This window comes from Aquarana catesbeiana, linkage group LG13 (genome assembly GCF_042186555.1).
Source record: "Aquarana catesbeiana isolate 2022-GZ linkage group LG13, ASM4218655v1, whole genome shotgun sequence".
Classification (NCBI taxonomy): Eukaryota; Metazoa; Chordata; class Amphibia; order Anura; family Ranidae; genus Aquarana; species Aquarana catesbeiana.
Window position 1 is genome coordinate 12556173 of NC_133336.1, and position 25344 is coordinate 12581516.

Sequence of the window (25344 nt, forward strand, 5' to 3'; positions counted from 1 at the left end):
CAGAGACTGCAGAATTATTAGAGGGATTCTTCAAAAACTACGAACATGCTACGGGGTGGTTAGAGACCTGTCCAAGGAGACATTCAGAGATTGGAGACATTATACATGGGTCTTCGAGATCACTACCCCTGCTGACACCTGGGGTCCGAGGGCTGCATGGCAAGCACAAAAGGGCCACAGGCCCTTGAAACACAACAAGCACACAATCTTCAGAAATAGATCAATCTTTATTAACAATGTATTCATCCATCAGTTCTATATACACTGGCTGTTGTTATACTGCAGATATTAGTGCAATAAGTCCCGCAGGAAAGAATTATACACTGCGTCTAAAAACGTGTACAAAGTGCAAAGTTTCATGAGAGCTCTCATTCATGGAAGCCCCGAGTCTGGCCTGAAACACAGTACTTCAAAAGCTTTATTGGTAGGAACCGACTGGCAGTGAGGGCTTCATATCTCTTGAAGAAGCTTCGTAATGAGTGATTCAAGGACAGCACTAGAAATCAGGCGAGTATTGCAGGGGGAACTGCAAGCCCCAAAATGGAATTAAAGACACATTCGTTTAGATTCAGCATTCTCCAGTTGTCACAAACTGTGGTAATGGCCAACTAAAACCGGAGAGCTTGGGAAGCATTTCATACTTAAAGTGGACCTTCAGTCATTTTTTCATCTTTCCATTTATTAAATCTTCTGCCCTTGTTGTTGTTTTAACTTTGGACAGTAAAACTTTTTTTTTTCTAATACAGCCCACTTCCTGTTTCTTGTTTGGTCATTAGCCTAGGCTTATGACATCATGCACAGCTCTCTCTCTCCTTCGTGAGAGTTTGCCAGGAAGGGAGGGGGAGTGAGTCATAAGAGGGCCAATGAGAGCTGCAGAGCTGGAGGTGTGCCTCTGTAAATCCAGGAAGTGAATAAGCAGCAGCTTCAGCTGCCCACAGTTAAAATGTCTGCAGCCAGACTCAGTGGGGGGAGATTTCTGCAGCATATTTGGCAAATACAGAATCACGGTAAATATTAAATAATATGCAAAGTGGTTGGAGGGAAGTTTCAGAACGGCAAAGATGTTTTTATTACAAATTATGTGAGCAGACTGCAGTTCCTCTTTAAAACTGAACTGTAGGTATGGCAATTGTTACAACTGGACCAATAAGTATGCCGCTGATAAGGAAGTACAGCCAGCCCTCCTGTACTGGGCCCAGGCTCCATCAGTTTAAAAGGGGGGGCCCGGGCACCTGCTGAGCAAGAGGTAAGGCTGCACTGCCTTATTGCAGACTCCAATCCTCTTCTGCCTCCCCTTGCAGCGCTGCCAGATTCTCCTCCTCTTTCTCCCTCCGGCTGCACTGCAGGGGGATTGGTTCTAGCACATGCACCCCTTCCATTTACTGTCCAGCCCCCCCTGTGTGCCCCTTTCCCCCCCCCGCAGCACTGCTGGCTTCATTCCTCTCCGCCCCTGCTGGCAGCTGCTGCGGGCACACAGGGGGATGTTTCAGGATGGAGAGCGGGGAGGAGGGGCCGGTAAATATGTTATTTATTGGCCCCTTTCCATTCCTGAATGAACACAGCGAGCGATCTGTACCAATAACTCACTGTGTTCATTCATCACTGAAGCATAGTAAAATGGGTTTACTATGCTTCAGTTTGTGAATGAGCAGGAAGCCTTGGAGTGCTTCCAATTCATTCATCTGTGCAGCTGAGGCTACAGAGAAAGGGACAGATAAATCTATGTCCTCAGTCCCTTTCGGCCTGGGGGAAGGGGGCCCTGTCAGGTAGGCTGTATGGGGCGCCTGTGATTTCAAACTGCAGCCCTGGTCATACCTGTGGGATCCCCTTTGGAAATCACTGCAGTAGGCACCGCTACTACACCATTACTACAGTGATTGCTTCGAGCTTCTGGGCCCAGTGCCTCAACAGGAAGCTGCTAGCTTAGCAAGGGCACCATTCAGAGAATGCAAAGCATTCTCTGATTGGACGAGGTGGTGCTCATGCATCTGAGGATTCTTCATCCAATAATGTGTTCCCAAGGAAAGAAGCGTTCCAAAGAAGACTTCCCAATGGTCAGCACGCTCATGTGGTCGCTCTGACCAATGAGCACTTTCCATTGAAGGATAACAAGCCTAAACACTTTATGGACTATAGGGTTCCCCCTTCATCAAGGCTTCCACTGCTGATTGGACTTGCATGGGTTAGTTCAATCTTAGAATAAAGAGCGGGGATGCGCTAAACCAGGAGTCTCCAAACTTTCTAAACATAGGGCCAGTTTACTGTCCTTCGGACTTTAGGGGGGCCGGACTGTGGCCATTGGGAGTAGAAAAGGTCCTCAGTGGGAAAAAAAATAATGTCCCATCGTTTGTTTCAGTCGGAGTAATTGTGCTTCATCATTGGTGTCAGTGGGAGGAATTGTACCCCATTGTTGGTGTCATTGGAAGAAATTGTGCCCATCATTGGTGCCATTAAGCCATATTGTTGGTGTCAGTGGGAGGAATTGTGCCAATCATTGGTGTCATTGGGACCCATTGTTTGTGTCATTGGTAGAAACTGTTCCCCAACATTGGTGTCATTGGGCCCCATTGTTGGTCTCATTGGAAGGAATGGGGTCCCATTGTTGGTCTCATAGGGAGGAATAGTTCCCCACCATTGGGTCCCATTGTCAGTGTCTCTGGGAGAAAAAGTGCCCTATCATTGGTATTAGTGGAAGGAATTTTCCCCCTTCATTGGTGTTCATGGGGAGAATTATGGACCCAGGGCTTGGATAAAAGCAAGCAAAACCCCCAGGTCACAGTTTGGAGACCACTGCTCTAAACCAACGCAAACCTAGTTGTGACAGCCTTTTATAAATCACAATAAACGTCTGGACGCACGTGACATCGTGACGCAAAAGTGTCCTCCATGGCTAACTCATAAGATGGTGGACTCCACTCTGTATATGACAGGTCCTTTTTAAGTTGAAATGAATGTATAAATATATGACTATGATGGATATTGCTCTCCTAACACTGCCAGTGGGTTCAATACATCCCTCTGTGTGGCTTATCTGATTCTGCCAGCCTTTCAATAGAAAAACATTGGAACCATTATACAAAAACCATCAACAACCTTCCCGTGTAATAGAAAAATATGGCTGTACACGTTTCATCAAACCTAACAATAAATAACTTCTTTAACATACATACTTCACAACTCATTTTACGGTAGACATGTTCCCTGCGCACACAATGGAGACAACCAGCTCACTGGAAGTGAAGGCCATAACTAACCAATGAGATGCCTGGAGGATATTGAACTCACTCGGGTTGATTTACTAAAACTGGAGAGTGCAAAATCTGGTACAGCTCTGCATAGAAACCAACCAGCTTCCAGTTTTTTGTGGGGTTAAATATTGGACAAGTTAGAAGCTGATTGGCCACCATGCAGAGCTGCACCAGATTTTGCGCTCTCCAGTTTTAGTAAATCCACCCCATTGTGTCCTCCTAAAAAATGCTCACTCAGAAGATGGTGGGCTCCACTCTGTGTCATGACAGGTCCTCTTTAAGCACATCCTTAATACATGTTCACAACTCTGCTACAGTCCACCAGTTTTCATACAACATAAAATATACACAAATCTTTATTATAGAATAGGCTTTTATATACAAAAATGTCAGCGTGTGGCACGATCCAATACTTGACCACCACAGAAAGTTAATTATTTAAAAAATAGATTTAGCTCTTTTGACAACAGACCACCGAAAGAGATGGCTCCTTGGATAGGTGAATGCAGCACAGCACAGGAATAGATGCTTTCTATCACTATATGTCCAACAGTTGTTTGGACACGTGACCATCACAGCTACATGAGCTTGTTGGACATCCCAACCCAAAATTATGGCCATTAATATGAATTTGGCCACCCTTTGGGGTTAGAATATCCTTCATTCTTCTTGGAGGGCTTTCCATTTTGTAGTGTGTTTGTGGGAATGTGTGCCCATTCAACCAGAAGAACATTTGTTAGGGTCAGGTACTGATGTTGGATGAGAAGACTTAGCTCACAAGTGGTGTTCCAACTCATTCCAAAGATGTTCAGTAGTTTGGTTGAGGTTGGGGCTCTGTGCTGGACACTCGAGTTCCTCCACACCAAACTGGTCAAACTACGTCTTTATGGAGCTGGCTCCACTGTTCTGGGAAGGCTTCCCTCAATATTTTGGAATGCGTCTCGGAATTTGTTCCCATTCTGCCAAAAGAGCATTTGTGAGGCCAGGTACTGATGTTGGAGGAAAAGACCTGGCTCACCATCGGTGTTCCAATTTATCCCAAAAGTGTTCAGTAAGTCAGGGCTTTGTGCAGGACACTCAAGTTCCTCCACACTAAACTAGTAACACCATGCCTTTATGGAGATGGCTTTGTACACAGGGGCACAGTCATGCTGGAACAGAAAAGGGTCTAGTTGCTGTCTAGTTGTGATGGTCAGATGTCTATAAACTTTTGGCCATATGGACTAGAAGGGCAATCTCTGGTGTTAAGTCTCTAGTTCAGCATACCTGCTCATATTATTCTGAATTCACACTCTAGCGGATTCTCTATCAGCACATGTGAAATACTGCTATGCTCTTCAGGTGCCTGGTCCCCTGTAGTTTCCTCCGCTGGTCCCTACATCACTACTGTGTCCTGTTATGATGTAATGGCCAGCAGAAGGAACCATAGCAGTGGGAAGCACAAATCCAACACCCTATGAAGTGTTAGACAGTGAAGATTAAACTGGAGCTGTAGCTCTTCAGTTGAGCAAAGCCAAGACTTGCCCTTTGTCGGAGAGGTCTGTATGCAGAGTCATTTGCAGGGTGCTTTTATTAGAATTTATATGCTGAAGCAGAGATAACTCCCATATCTTGTTTATTATCCCTTTACCAGGGGTCAGCAACCTTTCCCACATTAGGCATCAATTTCCAAGCATTAGACAACTGGCATGTCAGTCACAATGGTGCCTTTAGACCTCAGATCAGCCCCACTTTTTTTCACCATCGCACCTCTGATTAGCCATAATTCCCAGTTCCTGCACCTTTACACCTCAGATCTCCCCAATTCCTGCTCAACCTTTGGTCATCCCCATTTCCTGCACAATCAGACCTCAGACCACCACAATTCCTGCACCTTTAGCCCTCAGATCACCCCCAAATCCTGCAGCTTCAGACCTCAGATCACCCCAATTTCTGCACCTTTAGCCCTCAGATAACCCCCAATTCCTGCACTTTTACACCCCAGATCACCCCAATTCCTGCACCTGCACACCTCAGATTTCCCCAATTCCTGCACCTCCAGAACTCAGATCACCGCAAATTCCCGCACCTTCACACCACAGATCTCCCCAATTCCTGCACCTATACCCCTCAGATCACCCCCAGTTCCTGTACACCTCAGATCACCCCAGTTTCCTACACCTATACACCTCAAATCCCCCCCCCCCCAGTTCCTGTACCTTCAGACCTCAGATCACCCCAGTTCCTGCACCTTCAGACCTCAGATTACCCCAGCTTCTGTACCTTCACACCTCAGATCACCCCAATTCCTGCACCTTTACACCTCAGATCACCCCAGCTTCTGTACCTTCACACCTCAGATCAGCCCCAATTCTACACCATCAGAAACTCTGGCATTTTACATGCATATTGCTGCAGCTGTTGTTTTCACTTAGAGGATGTAGAAGGTATACGGGTAGGCTTCTTCACATCGTACACCAATGTCTGCAGTCCCCAGTGGGCCTACACTGATACTGGGAGTCCAACCACCACCCGAATGTCAATGATGTCATGCAGGTGGGTGGGCCGTAGGTGCAGAGGAGTAGGCCACTTCAGGATTTATGACTGACAGCTTAGACCAGCCATCCTCAACCCTTTCAACACAGAAGAATCCTTTAAATAACTTAAGTACCCCCTGCTAAAAATGACTATATCTACAACCAATGATAAATTGGTGTGATGGTCAGTGGGAAGAATGTTCCTTACACTTGTGGATATTGGGAAGAATTACCCCCTTGAAGGTAGCTAAAAATATCAATGGTGTCAGTGGGAACTTATCCGAGAGGCAGAAATTGCTCATGGCTCAAGGAAACCCCTAGCAACCTCTGGAGGAACCCTAAGGCTCCATGGAAACCTGGTTGAGAAACCCCTAGCTTAGGGCATGGCACTTTGGGTGCCACTGAAAAAGACGTAGGAGCCCTGCCCGTTCTAGGTTGCTGACCCCCGCCCTATCCTAACATGTTTTTATGGCGGTTATATTATAACATCTTTGTACCATCGCTACATGTTGCCATATATGTGTCAGTCTGCGCTGCCACAGAAAGTTTGGGCTTTTATCAATAAATAAATTCTCTGGTCAGTATCAATATATTCTATTGCAGATCTTTTTAAAACTTTGCGTAAAAAAATAGACGATAAGCGCAGTGCACATTCCCTATTGGATAGCTTTTGTTTTTTTTGTTTTTTTTAGATTATATTTTACTTTATTATATACAAAGATGTAACGCCCATTTAGGGACAGACATACAATGTCCTGACCACTTTCCATCAGCAGAATACTGAGAATGTCAAGAATACTGAGAATGTCAAGCTGCTAAAAGTCAGAAGAAAATCCACGCACTGCTGTAATATGTGAGCAGATAATAATTATAATATATCTTAAGTCAGACGGCTAAATAAACCTTTCGGATACCTAGAATGAAACTCAAATTCACCTAACAAACGTAACGCACATACAATCTGCAATCCCTCAACCCCCTGCTGTACTAAAAGGACGATGACAGCATTTATCAGTCCTACAGTTCTGCAGAGGCTGTGCCACTGCCCCGCCCACTCACACGCCCACCTTAAACTCCCCATTGCTATACGCCCCACCTAATTACCTCCCACTTTCGAATCCTGGCCAATGCTAGACTTGTGTGGGAAAGCCAATTATAAAGATGAACTGTAAAATGGTTTATTGACTTAACAAATATAGGAGGACAACTCAAGTCCATCATTGGTGATTGATCATGAAAATCTCAGATTCTGTCTGATGTCTGTGGCTTCTGGTGGATCCCATTCTGAGAAAAAGGTCGGTGCCATTCATTGCTACAAAAGTCTTAAAGGATCGATCCACCCAAAAGTGCCATTTGAGTTATAGGTGAAGTCTAGCGATTAAAGTATAACTGAAGGCAAAACTTTTTTTTTTTTTTAAGCTTTGGGTGGAGTGGAGAGGGATTAGAACATCTGTCAGTTTTTATTGCTGTCCAATTTTTAGGTTGTCCTTAGAAAAGTAATAGAGGTGAAATCTTCCGATGGGGACACAAGTTCTGGTGACCTAAGGAAACCCCCAAGAAATTCCCTTAATTTGCAGGGATTTCCTCTCACTTCCCGTTTGGCTATCGGACAGGAAGTGAAGGGAAATCTCCGCAATGGAACACAGATGGTGGATTTTTTTTTTACAGGGTTTATAACCCTTCCTTGGTCTCTCCAAAATGAAAAAAAAAAAAAAACGTTTTGCCGATAGTTCTACTTTAAGGCTCTATTCACACTTTGAACATCGCATTACAAGTTGTTCCCCACATTTTCCAATAACCATTCTTATATGTGCGACTTAAAGCTCTAGCAACTTCAACGTAGTTAACGGACTACTTTGGTCCGACTTTCTTGCAACTTGAGGGCCATAGACCTCAATGTTAACCCTCAAAGGTTGCATGAAAGTCGTACCCGAATTTTATACATTGCAACAGTTGTCCATTATCACTGGTCAAAGCCAAAAGTCGTATCCAATTTGCACTCATCCAAAGTTGCATCAAAGTTGCACTCCAAAGTCGGCGCAACTCTGGAGTCGTACAAGTGTGAATGGAGTCTTAGCCAGCTTCTGTTTTTTTATTTTTTTTATTTTTTACAAGTTTTGAATACTCAAACCAGCTGCCATAAATCGCAGATCTGTTCCTGTCCTCCTGGGAATTCCAGCTTCCCCTTGTTGCATTACATTGAAATAATCAAAAGCTGATCCTTTCCTTCTATGAAACTTGTGTTACATCTTCCCATCACACAACTATGATCCTAACATTCCCCAAGTGCTCATTGGTCAGTGCAGCCATGTGACCATGCTGACCAATGACAAGCCCATCTGAGGCTTCTTCTACCCATAATGTGTCCCCACAGGAAGAAGCTCTTCTCAATGGTCAGCATGGTCACGTGGTCGCGCTGACCAATGAGCATAATTATGATCCTAACATTCCCTAAGTGCTCATTGGTTAGTGCAGCCATGTGACCATGCTAACCAATAATAAGTCCATCTGAGGCTTCTTCTTCCAATAATGTGTTCCCAAAAAGAAAAAAGCTCTTCTCAATGGTCAGCATAGTCACGTGGTCGCGCTGACCAATGAGCACTGCAACACTAAGGATAACAATCCTAAATACTTTGTGGACAATCGGGTTCCCCCTTCATCTGGGCTTACACTGACGAGTGTTGGACTTGTATGGGTTAATTTAATCCTAGGATAATAAGCGGGGATGAGCTAAACCCACACAGACTTAGTTGTGACAGCCTTTTGTATATCAGTGCGTTCTGGCGCTATGACGTGTATATATATACGTTGGGGCACACGTGACACCATGAGGCACGATGTATAATTACGTCATGAGGCAAATGACGTCATTACGCACGTATGTGGCATACAAATGTGGCGTAATGTAACCATGACCCCTGCCTTATCTTATAAATAGATCTTGACATTGCAGCCATCTGCCATTTTCTGTTTAACTCAATATCACATATTGCACAGCTGATGAAGCCTCGTGTAGAGGAGAAACATGTTGTGTTGAGGGGTTTTTTCTTTATTTTTTTTTCACTGGATATGAGCACTTATCCAGACTTCCCTATAAGTATGGTCTCATACCTGGCAGATATTTGACTTCCTTGTATATATTTCTTATATTTGATAGATTTGGTCAATAAAGGTTTTAGGCCATGGTGGGTCTGATGCGTGGGTTTAGCCCATCCACCGCTCATTATCCTTTGAGTGCAACTTCCCAGTAATGGGCCAGTAGATTATAGCTTAGTGATATATCAGGCCAACAATTTATTATTTATTGTGTTAATTCAACCCTATATACGCTGAAGCATGCTTTTGGAATAAAGAAGACAGTTTGTTTCCCAACCGAATTGACTCTCTACTGATCCATTCAGTTTGTCCCACCAGGTCTCAGTCACAGAGTAGAAAACAGGGGCCTGACATCCTCTCAACCCTATTTTCTGGTACTGATACACTTGACCACCTAATTTCTTTGTTCAATTTTTCTGTACATCCTCCGAGGTGATCAATACAGCAACACAAAGGAGAATAGGGGTTCCCCAACCATAGTGTTCAGAAGGAAAGGACAGCTAGTACAGTGGAACCTTGGATTATGAGCATAATCCGTTCCAGGAGAATGCTTGTAATCCAAAGCACTCGCATATCAAAGCGAGTTTCCCCATAGAAGTCAAAGGAAACGATGATAATTCGTTCCAGATTGACTTCTATTGTATGCAGTACCGCATGTGGCCAGAGGTGGGGGGGGGCGCTGGAGAGACTCGGAAATACTCGAAGATGGCTCGGATGCACTCGGAAACCTTCGGAAAGGCTCAGAAACAAACGGGAACTGAGTATGTCCAAGTGTTTCCGAACGGCTCTGAGTGTCACCGCCGCCGCCGCACCCTTGGCCAAATGCGGTTCTGCACACCGCAGAGGCTTGAATCCTGCTCGTTTTGGGAGACAACACTCACAAGTCAGGATTTTTAAAAAATAATAGCTCGTATTGTGAAACGCTCGTTAACCCTCATTACTCACAATCCGAGATATTACTGTATAGTAAATTTGCTTGTCTTTATATTAGCTTATTGTAGTCCGCCGCACAGCAGGTCTGCGATTGAGAAGTGGGGGGGGGCACATGGTGATCCAATGAGGTTCTACCACATGGCACAGTGCTGTCTAACACTGAGCTATTGGGCAGGTCGTGACCAACTTGTCATTCCTTACTGCTGTGGAGGAAAGTAAGGTTGCCGACCCGGCCGCGCCGTCTGTTGCGTGAACAGAATCACAATTTTTTTTTGGCAAATGACATCACACATACAATGGTTTTGAGCTTTGGTTTAGCTGTTTGCCTGGACTTCAGCTTCATCATCGTTTGGTCTTTCTGCAAAATTGTCAGGAAGACATACTTAGTAAGATTTTAGTGCGCCAAAACACACATCCTAAAAAGGTCATCCATGAAAATTACATTTTTAATTTCCACCCTCAAATCAACAAAGCTTAAAAATACATGTATCATCAGCTACAATCTGGTATAAAGAGTATATACCTGAACACTCGTAAACGAGGAAAGGTGGATCGACGTGTTTCGCTTTAAAAAAGAGCTTCATCAGGAGCCACTCTTTGAAATATCGTAGCTAGCAAATGGATGCAGAGAATAAAGTGTCCCAAAAGAATTCAATAAATGAGAGACGTATGTGTCTACAACAACCATGATATTAGTATCCTGTATGTCACTATGGTTCATCAATCCCTATATCCCTATATATGGTTCATCAATACCCATATCCACTGTCTGACCAGGCCTTTTCTGGCACAGAAAATGTTTACTTTTTGCTAGAAAATTACTTAGAACCCCCAAACATTATATATTTTTTTTAGCAGAGAACCTAGAGAATAAAATGGCGATTGGGGCAATTTTTTTAATGTCACGCTGTGTTTGCGCAGCAGCTTTTCAAAAGCTATTTTTTGGAAAAAAATACACTTTTATGGATTTTAATGCAAAAAAAAAACACAACATGTAACCCAATTTTTGGTAATATATAAAAGATGATGCTACGCAGAGTAAATAGATACCTAATATGTCACACTTTAAAATTGCTCGCACTCGTGGAACGGCGACGTCAATAGGCGACGCTATAAGATTTTTTTATTACAGGTTACCTGTTTAGAACTACAGAGGAGGTCTATTGGTAGAATTATTGCTCTTGTTATAATGTTTGCGGCGATACCTCACATGCGTATCTGCACGCAACTACGAGGGGCAGGGACTCTTTACTTTTTTTTTTTTTTTCCTACACTGTCCCTCTAATTTTTTTGCTTTTTTTATCACTTTTATTCCTATTACAAATAATGTAAACATCCCTTGTAATAAAAATAAGGGATGACAGGTCCTTTTTATGGAGGGGTCTTTAAGACTCCAAATCTCTCCTCTACCTTTAAAAGCAAAAGATAAAAAAAAAAAAATGTGGTCTTCTGCTTTAAAAAAAAAAAAAATTGTTTACTTCCGCCCTAGACAGGAAGTGATGTCATGACGTCACTCCGGTCCTTCAAGATCATAAAGGTGATCAGAGACGGTCTCTGTTCACCTCTATGGCCAGCCATGCAAACCGCCTGATTGTTTCCCAGGTGCGCTGGTAAAAACGGTAAGCCAGAGAAACACCGGTGAGCAGTGGGAGGAGGGGAGGGGCATGGGGCGGTGAAAGTGAAAAAAACAGTCCTCTGTCTGCTCCTGTCTACTGGGCCCCTCTGCTGGATGGATGGGGCCCAAGGAATATAATTTAGGTCCTTGCAAGGATTTGAGCCTAGCTCAACAGATCTTCTGTGTAAAAATGTCTGCATGCTAGTATAGATGAACAACAAAGATGCCCGTGCCACCCCCCCCCCCCCTGTTGGGCTGATAGGGCCCGGGCCCAGTACCAGTGGGCTGGTTGTACTGCCTTATCAGTGGCTCTGTCATAACCACGGTAAACCAAGCTGCAACGTATATATACACATATTGTGGTCGTCAAGTGGATATAGAACCTCAAGAAATTATTCCAGACTGATGTTCAAGAAAAAATCTAAAAACAAGAAGGTAAGCCGGACTGAGGCACAACCCCACTTGTAACAATACCCGTGCCTACGGCAAATTGATGTGGAAGATGAACTACAGGTAGAATTATGGAGCCCAACAAAGGGATTGTCTCTGCTAACCAGCATAACCCAGAGCAGGTAAAAGCTATGCTTTGTTGATTTTAATGTGGAAATAAAAATGTAATTTTATGGATGACCTTTTTTTTGGATTTGTGTTTTGGCGCTAAAATCCCCTTTTCCCACTGCCCCTTGGAGGTACGCAGGGAATTTTCTATACAGGGGATGGTGCCATGTTACTATCATGACAAGGCCCCCTCACCTAGTAACAAAGTTTAAAGATAAAAAATATTAGACGTGTGCAATTCGTTTCGTTCCGAACTGTTTCTTTAACGAATTTCGACAAATTCGTTAATTTTGGAAATATCCAAATTTTTCAGACTATTCGTAAACTCGTAAATGAGAAAATTACAAAATTCGTATATTTGAAAATTCATAAATTTGTAAATTCGAAAATTTGTATATTTATAAATACAAAATTTTCGGATTTTCAAATTTATGAATTTACAAATTTTCGAATTTACGAAAATTAATAAGTTTGTACATTCGTAAATCCGAAAATCTGAACTGATAACTAACTAATAACAACTTAACTATTACTAACTATTAAATTATAGGTATTGAAATTTCCTTTCAAATTTGGCTGTTGTTTAAGCCGGGGTATGCCCAAGGATTTATTCTGTAATTTCCTATTTTTTTTTCTCTTCCCTTTTTCTTTTCTTTCCACAAAACTCAGTAAAAATTATTTAAAAAAAAAAAAATAAAACAATTTGGCTGTTAGTGAACGACGTAACGAATACGAATTTATCCGAAGTTACAAATGATCCGAAATTTCTGATCATTCATTCGTAACTTCGGATAAATTCGTATTCGTTACTTTCACTAACAGCCAAATTTGAAAGGAATTTCCAATACCTATAATTTAATAGTTAGTTATTATTAGTTAGTTATTCTTTCAAATTTTCGAATTTTCAAATTTACGAATTTTCTAATTTTCAAATTTACAAATCTTCTAATTTACACATTTTCAAATTTACAAATTTTCTGATTTCTGAATTTACAAATTTTTCTTTAATTGAGTTCATAACGAATGACCCAAAAAAATGAAAACGAACAAATTTTTCGGCAGTGCACATGTCTAAATAATATTACGTAACAAGTTTGTATCAAGCAGGGCTAGTAAACATAAAACAAAAGAGTTCCATTTATGTCAGACATTCCCAGTGTAGCCATCCCCTTACCTGCGCAGAGTAGAAGATCTCTAAAATTTCTTGTAACATTATTATGCAGCTTATTATTCCACATTCGCTGCCACTTAGAGACTTAGAAGTGATGGCTGGTTACATGTCTATGCCGTTATTAGGTAAAAAGTCTTATGTGCTCAAGAGTATATTATCCTCCTTAACGCCCTTTTGATTTTAAATATATTAATTTCTGCTGAGTTCCTCAGACATTTTCATATTTTATTTAAATAAAGTAGCAAAAAAATAATTTGACATAAACCAACTTGCGGTTTCTGTTTTGTGGCCCCTCTAAGGCAGCATTTTAGCCGGCAGACGAGGGACTAGGAATGCAAACTAAGCCTTCCAGCAGCTGCTAGGTAAGACAACAGCGAGGGAAGGTTTAAGGAATGGCAGTAGCAAGCTAGTTCGCACAAAGGCACAAAATGACATTATTTTGCTCATTGTGTCTAATTCGTTACGCGCTGCTATCGGGGCGCTAAGGTTAAAATTATTGCTGTAGGATACATGGCGATAGAAAATTGATCAACAATTTGTAGCCGTGGGCCAGCGCTTAATCGTCCTTCACCAAGAACTCGACTTTGTCCATATCCAGCTCTGGGAGGATGAAGATGCAGTAGCAAATAAACCACAGCAGGATCCCGATGGGATACAGCTTCCTCAGATCGTGATCAGACGCGAACGTTCCAGATCTCGGGGACCCACTTCGCGCGTCGCCATACTCGTTTTTGCTGCAAAGGAGGAGAAAAGTCAATGTTAAAAAGATAGCACAAAAGACCATATACAAAACTTGGACAAATGACTAGTTCCCGAATATCATAGAATGCAAAACTCAAAGAGGGGGCATACAAGTTGTTGAAAGAATGGTTGACCATAATTATGCTTTTGAGCGCATTTTGGCGATGAACGCTATGAAACATGAGGCCTTTTGTAAGTCATGGAGTAAATGGACGAGATGGAGGGGACCTCCCTTAGGCACATTCAGACATTAACTTCACTGTACATACCACTGGAAATGTATATTCTTCTTCTTTTGTGACTTGCATTGTGCTGTACCTTGTTGCATTTTTGGTTCACATTTTGTTTGTGTATATTGGCTTCTAATTCAATAAAAAAATGGATTGAAAAAAAAAAAAAAAGTTGCAAGTTGTTGAGTTGGTGGTACTACACCCCTGCTAAACATTATAAAAGCTTCCCATCCAGTTGACCAAATTGTTATTAAAAGTGTCCCTTGGAAAGTGGCCTCCTCCTTCCGAAAGACATTTGAGGGTCTGGTGTTGGATCGCTTCAGATGTAGGATACAACTGATGGCTTGGTCAACGTAATTCAAAGAGGGAGCTTACAATTTGTTGAGTAGGTGGTACTACACCCCAGCTAGGCTTTATAAAATCTTCCCACCCAGTTCAGCAGGTTGCTATTGAAAGTGTCCCTTGGAATGTCGAATTGCCAAGTAACCTCCTCCTTCTGGAGGACTATTGGGGGCCTGGTTTAGGATCGCTGCAAATGTAGGATACAAATGGCTTGGTCAACTTTATTCAAAGTGGGAGCATGCAAGTTATTGAGAAAGTTGTACAACACCCCAGCTAGTCTTTATAAAAGCTTCCCCTCTGGTTCTCCAGATTGTTATTGAATGTGTCCCATGATATGGTGGTATTGCCAAGTAGCGCCCTCCTTTTGGAGGACAATTGGGGGTCTGGTCTTGGATCGCTTCATATGCAGGATACAACTGATGGCTTGGACAACGTTATTCAAAGAGGGAGCATGCAAGTTATTGAGAAAGTGGCACTACACCCCAGCTAAACTCTAGAAACGCTTCCCATGATATTATGGTATTGCCAAGTAGCGTCCTCCTTTTGGAGGACATTTGAGGATCTTGTGTAGGATCTGTTCAGATGTAGGATACAACTGATGGCTTGGACAACATTATTTAAAGAGCTAGCTTGTAAGTTATTGAGAAAGTGGTACTACACCCCAGTTAGACTTCATAAAAGCTTCCTGTCCAGTTCTCCTGATGGTTATTGAAAGTGTCCCATGACGTGGTGGCATTGCAAAGTAGCCTCCTACTTCTGGAGGACCACTAGGGGTCTGGGCTTGGACGTCTTCAGATTAAGGATACAACTGGCGCCTTGGACAATGCTATTCAAAGAGGGAACATACAAGTTGTTGAATATGTGGTACTATGACCCAGCTAGACTTTATAAAAACGTCCCTTCCAGTTCTCCAGATTATTATTGAGAAAATCCCATGATATGGTGGAATTTTCAAGTAGCGTCCTCCTGGAGGAAAATTGAGGTCTGGTATCAGATCTCTTCAGTTGCAGGATACAACTGGAGGCTTGGATAAAGCTATTTAAAGAGGGAGCATACAAGTTGCTGAGTAGGTGGTACCAGACCTCCAACTAGGCTTTAGAAAAGCTTGGACAACATTATTCAAAGAGGGAACATGCAAGTTCTTGAGAAAGTGGCACTACACCCCAGCTAAACTCTAGAAATGCCTCCCCTCCAGTTCTGATTGTTATTGAAAGTGTCCCATGATATTATGGTATTGCCAAATAGCGTCCTCCTTTTGGGAACATTTGAGGGTCTCGTGTTGGATCTGTTGAGTAGGTGGTACTACACTCCAGCTAGACTTTATAATAGTTTCCCTTCAGAAGAAACATTACTTATTTGGAAGGCAGCAGCCAAAAGGGCCATTGCAAAAGAACCCAATTGGCCCATTAGCATGGTATTTGCCATAGCTTCAAATATCTTTATTAATGAACACATCCTTAGCTCGATGTCGGACACTTCACCTAAGTTCAAAATCTGGAAACCTTGAAGGAGACCTCCACCACCCTTAGATAAGCCCTAGAATCCCATCTTGACATCAGAGAGGCTTGGTATCATACAAACCTACTTAAAAGAGAAGTGCAGGATTTAGAAATACTCACCTAGGTGGATGCAGCCTTGGTCTGATGGTACAACTGAGGAGAAAGCACAAGCGCCAATCTAAGTGTAGTAAGTAGGATGATTCAATGCAAATGTGGATACAGGTACTCATCACAAGGGTATCAGAAGGCGTTGAGCATAAAGTGCAAGAGCGTTCCATGAAGCTGGTACATCCTGATGGCTACTGCGGTGGGCACTCGAACGGGCCGCGCCGGTGGTTGCCGACGCTTCCTGGAGTCCTGGAACGTACAGGGAGCCGAAGATGACGTCACTTCCGGGAAGCCACGAGGGAAAAGGCAACGTGTTTGCGGAGCATGTGCTCCTTCTTCAGACCTACGAAGTAGCGCATGCGCCGCAAACGCGTCACCTTTTCCCTCATCGTGTCCTGGAAGTGACATCATCATCGGCTCCCTGTGTGGTCGGCCAATCACTGGCGCAGTCCGTTCGAGTGCCCACCGCAGTAGCCATCCGGATGTACCAGCTTCATAGACGCTCTTGCACTTTGTGCTCAATGCCTTCTGATATTTTACCCTTGTGAGTACCTGTATGCACATTTGCATTAAATCATCCTATTTACTACACTTAGATTGGCGCTTGTGCTTTCTCCTCGGTTGTTCCAGAGCTGCTTCTTGCTTATCACTGGGCTGCCTTTCAAGGTGAACTTGTATGGACACTATGGACTTATTACAAGCCATTTTCATGTTATTTTAATGTACCTTTTAATTATTGTCCTTCATCCTATATGGTTTCCATCTAACCCTGTGGGCTGATACCAGGCCTGATGTAAGTGCCAACTCGTCCATGTGTATTGGTCCGATGGTGCATCTGGTCAAAGCCCAGAATTTATACAGCTTGTCTGAGCTTTCAGAAACAGGGGGGCAGAGAGCTGAAATGACACTCTGCTAAGCTCAATGAGAGATGATTGAAGGGATAGGGACACACCCCCTTCACACAGCGCACACGCTATCAATCACAAGCTGTGCGCTGGATATCCCTCCCCTGTCACCTTGTATCTCTTGGTGTCAGGAAAAAGAAGTGGTGTCAGAAGTGACTCATGCAGATAGCAGAGGAAGGAGGCAGCAGATAGAAATGACACTCAGTGCTCTGGACTGAGACAAGTACACACTATAGAGGGATGTGCTTTGTTCATGTTTCATGTCTGAGGTTTACAACCACTTTAAGGATCTCATTTAGTGTCACTCTAAGCTCTATTTTCACCCATCACCTTTGAAGGATTAAACTCACCTTAGTCCATAATTTTGGTCTTTATCACCCTCTGTATGTTCCTCCCTCAAAGCTATCAGATTCTGCTAAATAAAGGTAAAAATATTGTTACTCTTTAAAAGAATAAAAGGTGACAATTAGATTAAAACTGACAAGAGACGAGGAGAGTTCCCAACACTGAATCTGATTAATAACCAAAGCCAAAACCTTTTCTCCTCCCTCTGTCAGGGGCTCAGTATTGAATTTTCTCCACCATGGCCTCTTTTTTTTCCCCTGAGAAGAATATAGTGGTGGGGGTTGGGGGTTGGGTTGAAGATTTTAGTGAGTGCAGGAGCCAGCAGCACAAGGGATACAATGCATTGTTAGTAAGTTAGTAAGTATGTCCCTTGTGCTGATTTTTTATTTTTTTGGACTGAACTTAAGCTGGCCATAAATGGATGAAACTGGACCGGTTCTGCAGGGAGTGGCTGAATTTTGATATATGTCTGGCTGTCCCAGTTCAGCAGAAGTTGATTAATAGATCGATTTTCGAATGTTGAAAAAACGTTCTCGTTTAACGAATGCATTTTTAGTAGGGGAAGTGGACAATGGCTGCCAGAGTATTTTCTTAGCCCTTTCCACCAATCTGGGCTTTGCCATTATATATAGATACCCTGTTTCCCCGAAAATAAGACCTAGCGTGATTGTCAGTGATGGCTGCAATATAAACCCTACCCCCCAAATAAGCCCTACCCTGAAAATAAGACCTACAAGGACTTTAACTAGGGCTTATTTGGGGGGTAGGGCTTATATTGCAGCCATCACCGACAATCACGCTAAGTCTTATTTTCGGGGAAACAAGGTAAGTGTACATAAGTGGAGAAAAGGCTTTTTTGTATTATTTAAACGCAAACTGTTGGCGCTATATAAATCCTGTATGATAATAATAATAATAAAAACAAAAGTGACTTACCAAAGGTTTGTGGAACTCGTGCTCTTTTCTGTTTTGGACGTGCGTGTCATTCCGAATCTCTCTGCGAAAAATGAAAATGCGTAAACTGGACATTGCTCAACACTGGAAGATCCGGCCCCCGATTGTCTTCTGTAGACACGGATGACCAAACCATAATATATGTTGTATTTTCACTACTGCAGGATATTGACTCTTTTTTTTTTTTTTTTACAAACATGGATTATTCAATTCACCAAAACATTACTGTAGCCAAATTCATCATGCATGTGTTATCTTATTGGTGACTCTAGAAGTCAATCTGCAAAGCTTATATCAGCGGTCTCCAAACTTTCTAAACAAAGGGCCAGTTTACTGTCCTTCAGACTTTAGGTGGGCCGGACTCTGGCATCAGTTGGAGTAAACAGTGCCCCATCTATGGTATTAGGCAGCAACGCCCCCCGCCCCCCCCCGTCCTTGCCGCCACCCCCTATCCATGCGCTTGGCCCCTTTCAGGACACCGGGTACATGGATTACAATGAGGGAGGGGGGTGTTTTTTGTTTTTTTAGAATCACGTGATTAGAGGCAGAGACTCTCTAATCAGCTTCAAAAAAGGGTGGGCTCAAGGTGCAGAGATCCCACAAATTGTGTTACCATAGCAAATCATTTTCGCTATTTTCACACTACAGTGCCTCCCCGCCAATCAGGAGGCAGGTAAGTGAGACCTGTTTCCCGATTGGCCAAAGCGCCAGGCGATCCTATTAGATGCCCATCGCTTTGGTGGAAGAGGAGACACAGAGCGGTACAGAGAGATGCCTGCTGCCCCCACTGGAGGAGACACAGGAGGAAAGGACACCACAGCCCGGTAAGTGCCAGACCTGGGGTGGGGGGGGGGATGCTGTTGGTGCCTTGAGCCCTGCGTCAGGGGGGGCTGTCAGTCCTATACACCCTATGTGTAATGCTAACCTATTTATCCTATCTGTAATGCTCATCTATATACCCTATCTGTGATGCTGAGCTATATACCCTACCTGTAATGCTGACCTATATACCCTATCTGTGATGCTCACCTATATACCCTATCTGTGATGCTCACCTATATACCCTATCTGTAATGTTCATCTATATACCCTATCTGTAATGCTGAGCTATATACCCTATCGGTAATGCTGACCTATATACCCTATCTATAATGCTGACCTATATACCCTATCTGTAATGCTGACCTATATACCCTATCTGTAATGCTGACCTATATACCATATTTGTAATTCTGAGCTATATACCCTATCTGTAATGCTCACCTATATACCCTATCTGTGATGCTGACCTATATACCTTATGTGTAATGCTGAGCTATATACCCTATCTGTAATGCTGACCTATATACCCTATCTGTAATGCTGACCTATATACCCTATCTGTGATGCTGACCTATATACCCTATCTGTGATGCTGACCTATATACCCTATCTGTAATGCTGACCTATATACCCTATCTGTAATGCTGACCTATATACCCTATCTGTAATGCTGACCTATATACCCTATCTGTGATGCTCACCTATATACCCTATCTGTGATGCTCACCTATATACCCTATCTGTAATGTTCATCTATATACCCTATCTGTAATGCTGAGCTATATACCCTATCGGTAATGCTGACCTATATACCCTATCTGTAATGCTGACCTATATACCCTATCTGTAATGCTGACCTATATACCCTATCTGTAATGCTGACCTATATACCCTATCTGTAATGCTCACCTATATACCCTATCTGTAATTCTGAGCTATATACCCTATCTGCAATGCTCACCTATATACCCTATCTGTAATGCTCACCTATATACCCTATCTGTAATTCTGAGCTATATACCCTATCTGTAATGCTCACCTATATACCCTATCTGTGATGCTGACCTATATACCCTATGTGTAATGCTGAGCTATATACCCTATCTGTAATGCTGACCTATATACCCTATCTGTAATTCTGAGCTATATACCCTATCTGTAATTCTGAGCTATATACCCTATCTGTAATGCTCACCTATATACCCTATCTGTGATGCTGACCTATATACCCTATGTGTAATGCTGAGCTATATACCCTATCTGTAATGCTGACCTATATACCCTATCTGTAATGCTGACCTATATACCCTATCTGTAATGCTCACCTAAATACCCTATCTGTAATGCTGACCTATATACCATATCTGTAATGCTGACCTATATACCCTGATCTGTGAGGCTGAGCTATATACTCTGTCCTGTGATGCTGAGCTGTATACTCCTGACACTATGGCTGGAAGCAAGTGGAATACAGGGGATGGAGTGGGTGGATTCTATAAGGAGTGGGGCTTATGAGAAGTGGGATGGGTCAAAAAGGAAGGGCGGGGTCTGGCGCTCCATCCCAAAATGCTGCTGGTATTAGGGGGAGAAATAGTGACCCTTTGGTGAGGTCAGTGGCAGTAATTTTTGCCAGTGGGATGATAAGTGCCCCAAGGGGGCCAGATAAAGGCAAGCAAAGGGCCTGCATCTGGCCCCCAGGTGGCAGTTTGGAGATCCCGGCTTATATCATGGGACTATTCCTTCTTGAAATACCGCTGCCTGTCGGTCAGTGCCGGATTAAACTCTGTGGAGGCCCCCTAGCCACTTGCCCAATGGGCACTTTCACCCTCCTTTTCTGCCCAGGCCAATTTTCAGCTGTTACACTTTGAATGACAATTGTGCGGTCATGCAAAATTGTACCCAAATTCAATTTTTATCATTTTATTTCACACAGGCTTTCTTTTGGTGGTATTTAATCACCTCTAGATTTTTTTATTTTTTGCTAAACAAACAAAAAAAAAGACTGAACATTTTGGGAAAAAAAAAAGTTTTTCATAGTTTGTTATAAAATTTTGCAAACAGGTCATTTTTCTCCTTCACCGATGTGCACGGATGAGCTTGCACTGATGGGAACAGATAGTCTGCACTGATAGGCTGAACTGATGGGCACTGATGAGGCTGCACTGATGGGCACTGAGGATGTGGTACTGATAGGCTGCACTGATGGGCACTGATGAGGCTGCACTGATGGGCACTTATAGGCTGCACTGATGGGCACTGATGAGGTGGCACTGGTGGGCACTGATGAGGCTGCACTGATGAACACTGATAGGTGGCACTGGTAGGCACTGATAGCTAGCGCTGATAGATGACACTGATGTAGCAGCACTGATTGGCAGCACTGATGGGCACTAATGGGCATCACTGATGGGCACTGTTGGGAATGCACTGATAATCAGGACACTGATAAGCAGTGTCCTGACTGTAAGTGTAGACGTCCCTTTCTCACAAGCCGGTTATCGGCTCTCTTCTCCTCTCCTCCTGCTGTCAGTGTGAGGAAAGTAATGCCGATAACCAGCTTGAGTTTACATCCTGATCAGCTGTCTTTGGACACAACTGATCACCTGGTAAAGGGCCGCTGTGATTTCTCCTTTACACTGATCTGTGATGAGTTTTCTCCTAAGGGTAGCGTGATCACAGGAGGATGTCTATGGACACCCTTCTGGCAGTGTATGCCCACGCTGTAGCCGTCTCCCCCTTTGGAGGCTTCTTGTGTGTGAGCTTCAATGGGATAATATTGAGCTAAGTAGTGTGAATGTTGGCCGCCAGATGGAAATTACATCACTACTGTACATTACATCATCAATCCTGTACATTACATCATCGATACTGTACATTACATCATCACTAATGTACATTACATCACTACTGTACATGACATCATCACTACTGTACATGACATCACTACTGTACATGACATCATCACTACTGTACATGACATCACTACTGTACATGACATCACTACTGTACATGACATCATCACTACTGTACATGACATCACTACTGTACATGACATCATGACTGTACATGACATCATCACTACTGTACATGACATCATGACTGTACATGACATCATCACTACTGTACATGACATCACTACTGTACATGACATCATGACTGTACATGACATCATCACTACTGTACATGACATCACTACTGTACATGACATCATCACTACTGTACATGACATCACTACTGTACATGACATCACTACTGTACATGACATCACTACTGTGCATTACATAGCTTTTAAGAGACAAACTGTAATGTGAACCTGATGTCTCTGGTTTATGGACTTCAGCTTGTTGTTGGGTACATTACATCAATACAGGATTTTCTCTATAGAATCTTTAGGCCTCGTGCACACTGGTCATTAAAAATGCTGTTTATACAGGTGTTTGGCTTATTTTTTTTTTTTTTAGCCCATAGAAGCCACTCTATGCCAGCCTCTGTGCCCATGCACACCTGGCCATTCACAGGCTGGAAAAAAAAAAAAAAACAAGTGCGTTTTTAAGGGGAGCTTTTGGGCAGAAAAAACGCTTGATGCGCCCAAAGGCACGTAATGCACCTAAACGCAGCATTTAGGCATGTGAAGTGTATATAAGTGTACATTTTTCTAGCGTTTAGAGTGAAAAATCGTATAAAAGCAAACGCACCTAAATGCTTGTACAATATGTTCCAGAAAAGCGTTTTTTCTGCTACTTTTTTTTCCTTGTCAAAAGAAGTTTATTGAGTATACAATATTATAAAGATACATAAAGTAAGTTTACAAGGATCTATAAAGTAAGCTCATTGTTTTACAGTAGGGTTTATATAGGTAAATATCATGAAATTTCAAATATTAAACATTGGGTTCATGTAAACCTAAATTAAAGATATATATCATTTCCTTAGTTACTTTTGTAGGTATTTAAATGATTTATACCTACTATACATATTGTTTACAAGTAGGGTGTATATAGGTCAAATAAATTCTGATAATGAGCTTTAATCGTAAGGTGGAGAAGAGGAAAGAGAAAGAGGAAAAAGGGTTGAAAGGTAGAGGTATGGTCCACAAGGTTGTCCCGCTCGTCAGTTTATTATTCTTTTTAGTTCTCTTTGAAGCCTTAGAATGGGTGTCTCTGTAAGTCATTTAATCTGTTACTATGGCAACAGGACAGAGTCATTGAAATTTGACAGGAATTGTTGTTTTATCCAAGGATGCCAAAGTTTTTCAAATTTTGGAATTTGATTTTGATCGATGGCTACCATCTTAGCATGGGACATTGTATTATTCATTCTGTGAATTGTTTCTGCTAGTACCAATGTAGGAGATTTCCATGCCTTGGCCACTGTTTGTTTTGCAGCCGTTATTAGTTGGATCATAAGTTTGAATTGAGAGAGTGTTAACCATTCCGGTTTTAGATTAAGTAAAGTTAAATATGGATCTGGTTGTATTATTTTTTTAAAATATTTTAGATGCAATCACGAAGACTTCCTTCCAGAAGGTTTGGATTACTGGGCACGTCCACCATATGTGTAAATATGTGCCTATTTCTGGGCATCCTCGAAAACAAAGAGCTGAGGTATTAGGTGAATATTTTGCCACTCTAGCGGGTACAAGGTACCAGCGAGTTAGGACTTTATAATTTGTCTCCAGTGCTAAGATGTTGGGTGAGGATGACTTAGATGTGAGCCATATGTTAGACCAGTCCGTGTCTTCTAAATGCTACTTTTTTTTCTGCCAGCAGTTTTGGCATTTTTTTTTCCTGCTGCTTAGTGTGCATGGAATCTGCTGCAAAATCTGTTACAATCCCTTCAATGTACATAGATCACCCAGAGGGGAATGTTTTGTTTTTATTTTTTCTTAACAAAAGTGGAGTTATTCTTTAATGTGGTAAGGAATGCTGGCAGGTTATTATATTTTTATGGCATACAATGACTTCAGTGTTACTTCAAGCTTTATGTCACGCTACTGATGTGCACCTCTGTAGAGATCCCTCATCCCAGGATGTGACTTTTGAAGCAAGAAGCTTTGAAACAAGACAGTGGGATTCCGTGGCCTTATTTTAGATAATAATTTTATGATATTTTTTTTGGAAAGTGAAAGATATAACAGCACACACTTGGGGGTTTCTTGACATTATCTCCATTCTGATGTCTCTCATTCCCACTTTAACTGGAAAGGAATTCGTCTTTTTTAAATAACCATTTAGCTTGTCCACGAACGTTACCTTGAATGCCACGGATCCTGAAGGCTGGCCCCTACTTCTGCAGCAAGTCTGGCTGCCCGATCCTCAATGAGATAGAATTCTTCCAAATCTGACTTCCTACCAAACATTCTCCCTCTACTTGTTGGAGCTTCATCCCATTCATCATCGGGATCTTCAGTGTGCTCCATAACCTGAGATCAGAAAAGCCACGTTATCTTCAAAAGATTCTATAATCAATGACTTTTAAAGACTAATCCGAACTAATGGGTTTACAGGCAAATTATAATGGTCTTTGGTCAATTTTATTTTCATTTTTCGAAAAACAAAAAAATCTATTTTTTACAATTTCTATTATTGGTACAAAATATATATTTCAGATGACACCGGTTTTCAAGCCAGGAAAGCCTAGCACCAGCACCAGATACCCACTCCGGGCTAATTTAAAATTCACAAAGATTGCATGATTTTTACATTACAAAAAAAATAAATAAATATAATATATATATATATATATATATATATATATATATATATATATATATATATATATATATATATATATATATATATAAATATATATATGTGTATATATATATATATATAGTTCTACGCATACATATAACTAAATAAATATAAATATATATATATATATATATATATATATATATATATATATATATATATAACTATTTTCCAGAGAATAGGTGCAGGGACACTATCCCCTTCTGAGTCACCTCTTGTCCCTACCCTACCCAACCTGCGAGCACCGTTATTTGGTTCCACCCTCTACCCACCTCCCAGCCGTGCCCCTTTTAGAGAATACAGAACAAAGTATCATTTTGTGGTGCTAAGTAATTTGTATGGAATTAGTTAATGATAACAAGAAAGGAAGTAAAATAGATCCCCTGTAGCTAGCAACAATGACCCCCCCCCCCCACCGCCACTAGCAACAAGAGATACCCCAGCAACAATAGACAGACTCCCAACAGCTAGCATCAATAGACCCTTCAGTAGGCAGCAACAACAGACC

The 25344-nt window shown here is 42.1% G+C and overlaps 1 protein-coding gene across 1 annotated transcript in view; it reads right to left on the reverse strand.

Moving 5' to 3' along the window:
* Positions 1–208: 208 nt before the first annotated feature.
* CLMN (calmin) overlaps positions 209–25344 on the reverse strand; it is a 175101-nt gene continuing 149965 nt past the window's right edge. The window contains 4 exon segments of the mRNA XM_073610631.1: positions 209–13871; positions 17313–17374; positions 18244–18304; positions 24336–24505. Of these exon segments, the coding sequence (XP_073466732.1) occupies positions 13694–13871; positions 17313–17374; positions 18244–18304; positions 24336–24505 (471 nt within the window). The 3' untranslated portion in view covers positions 209–13693.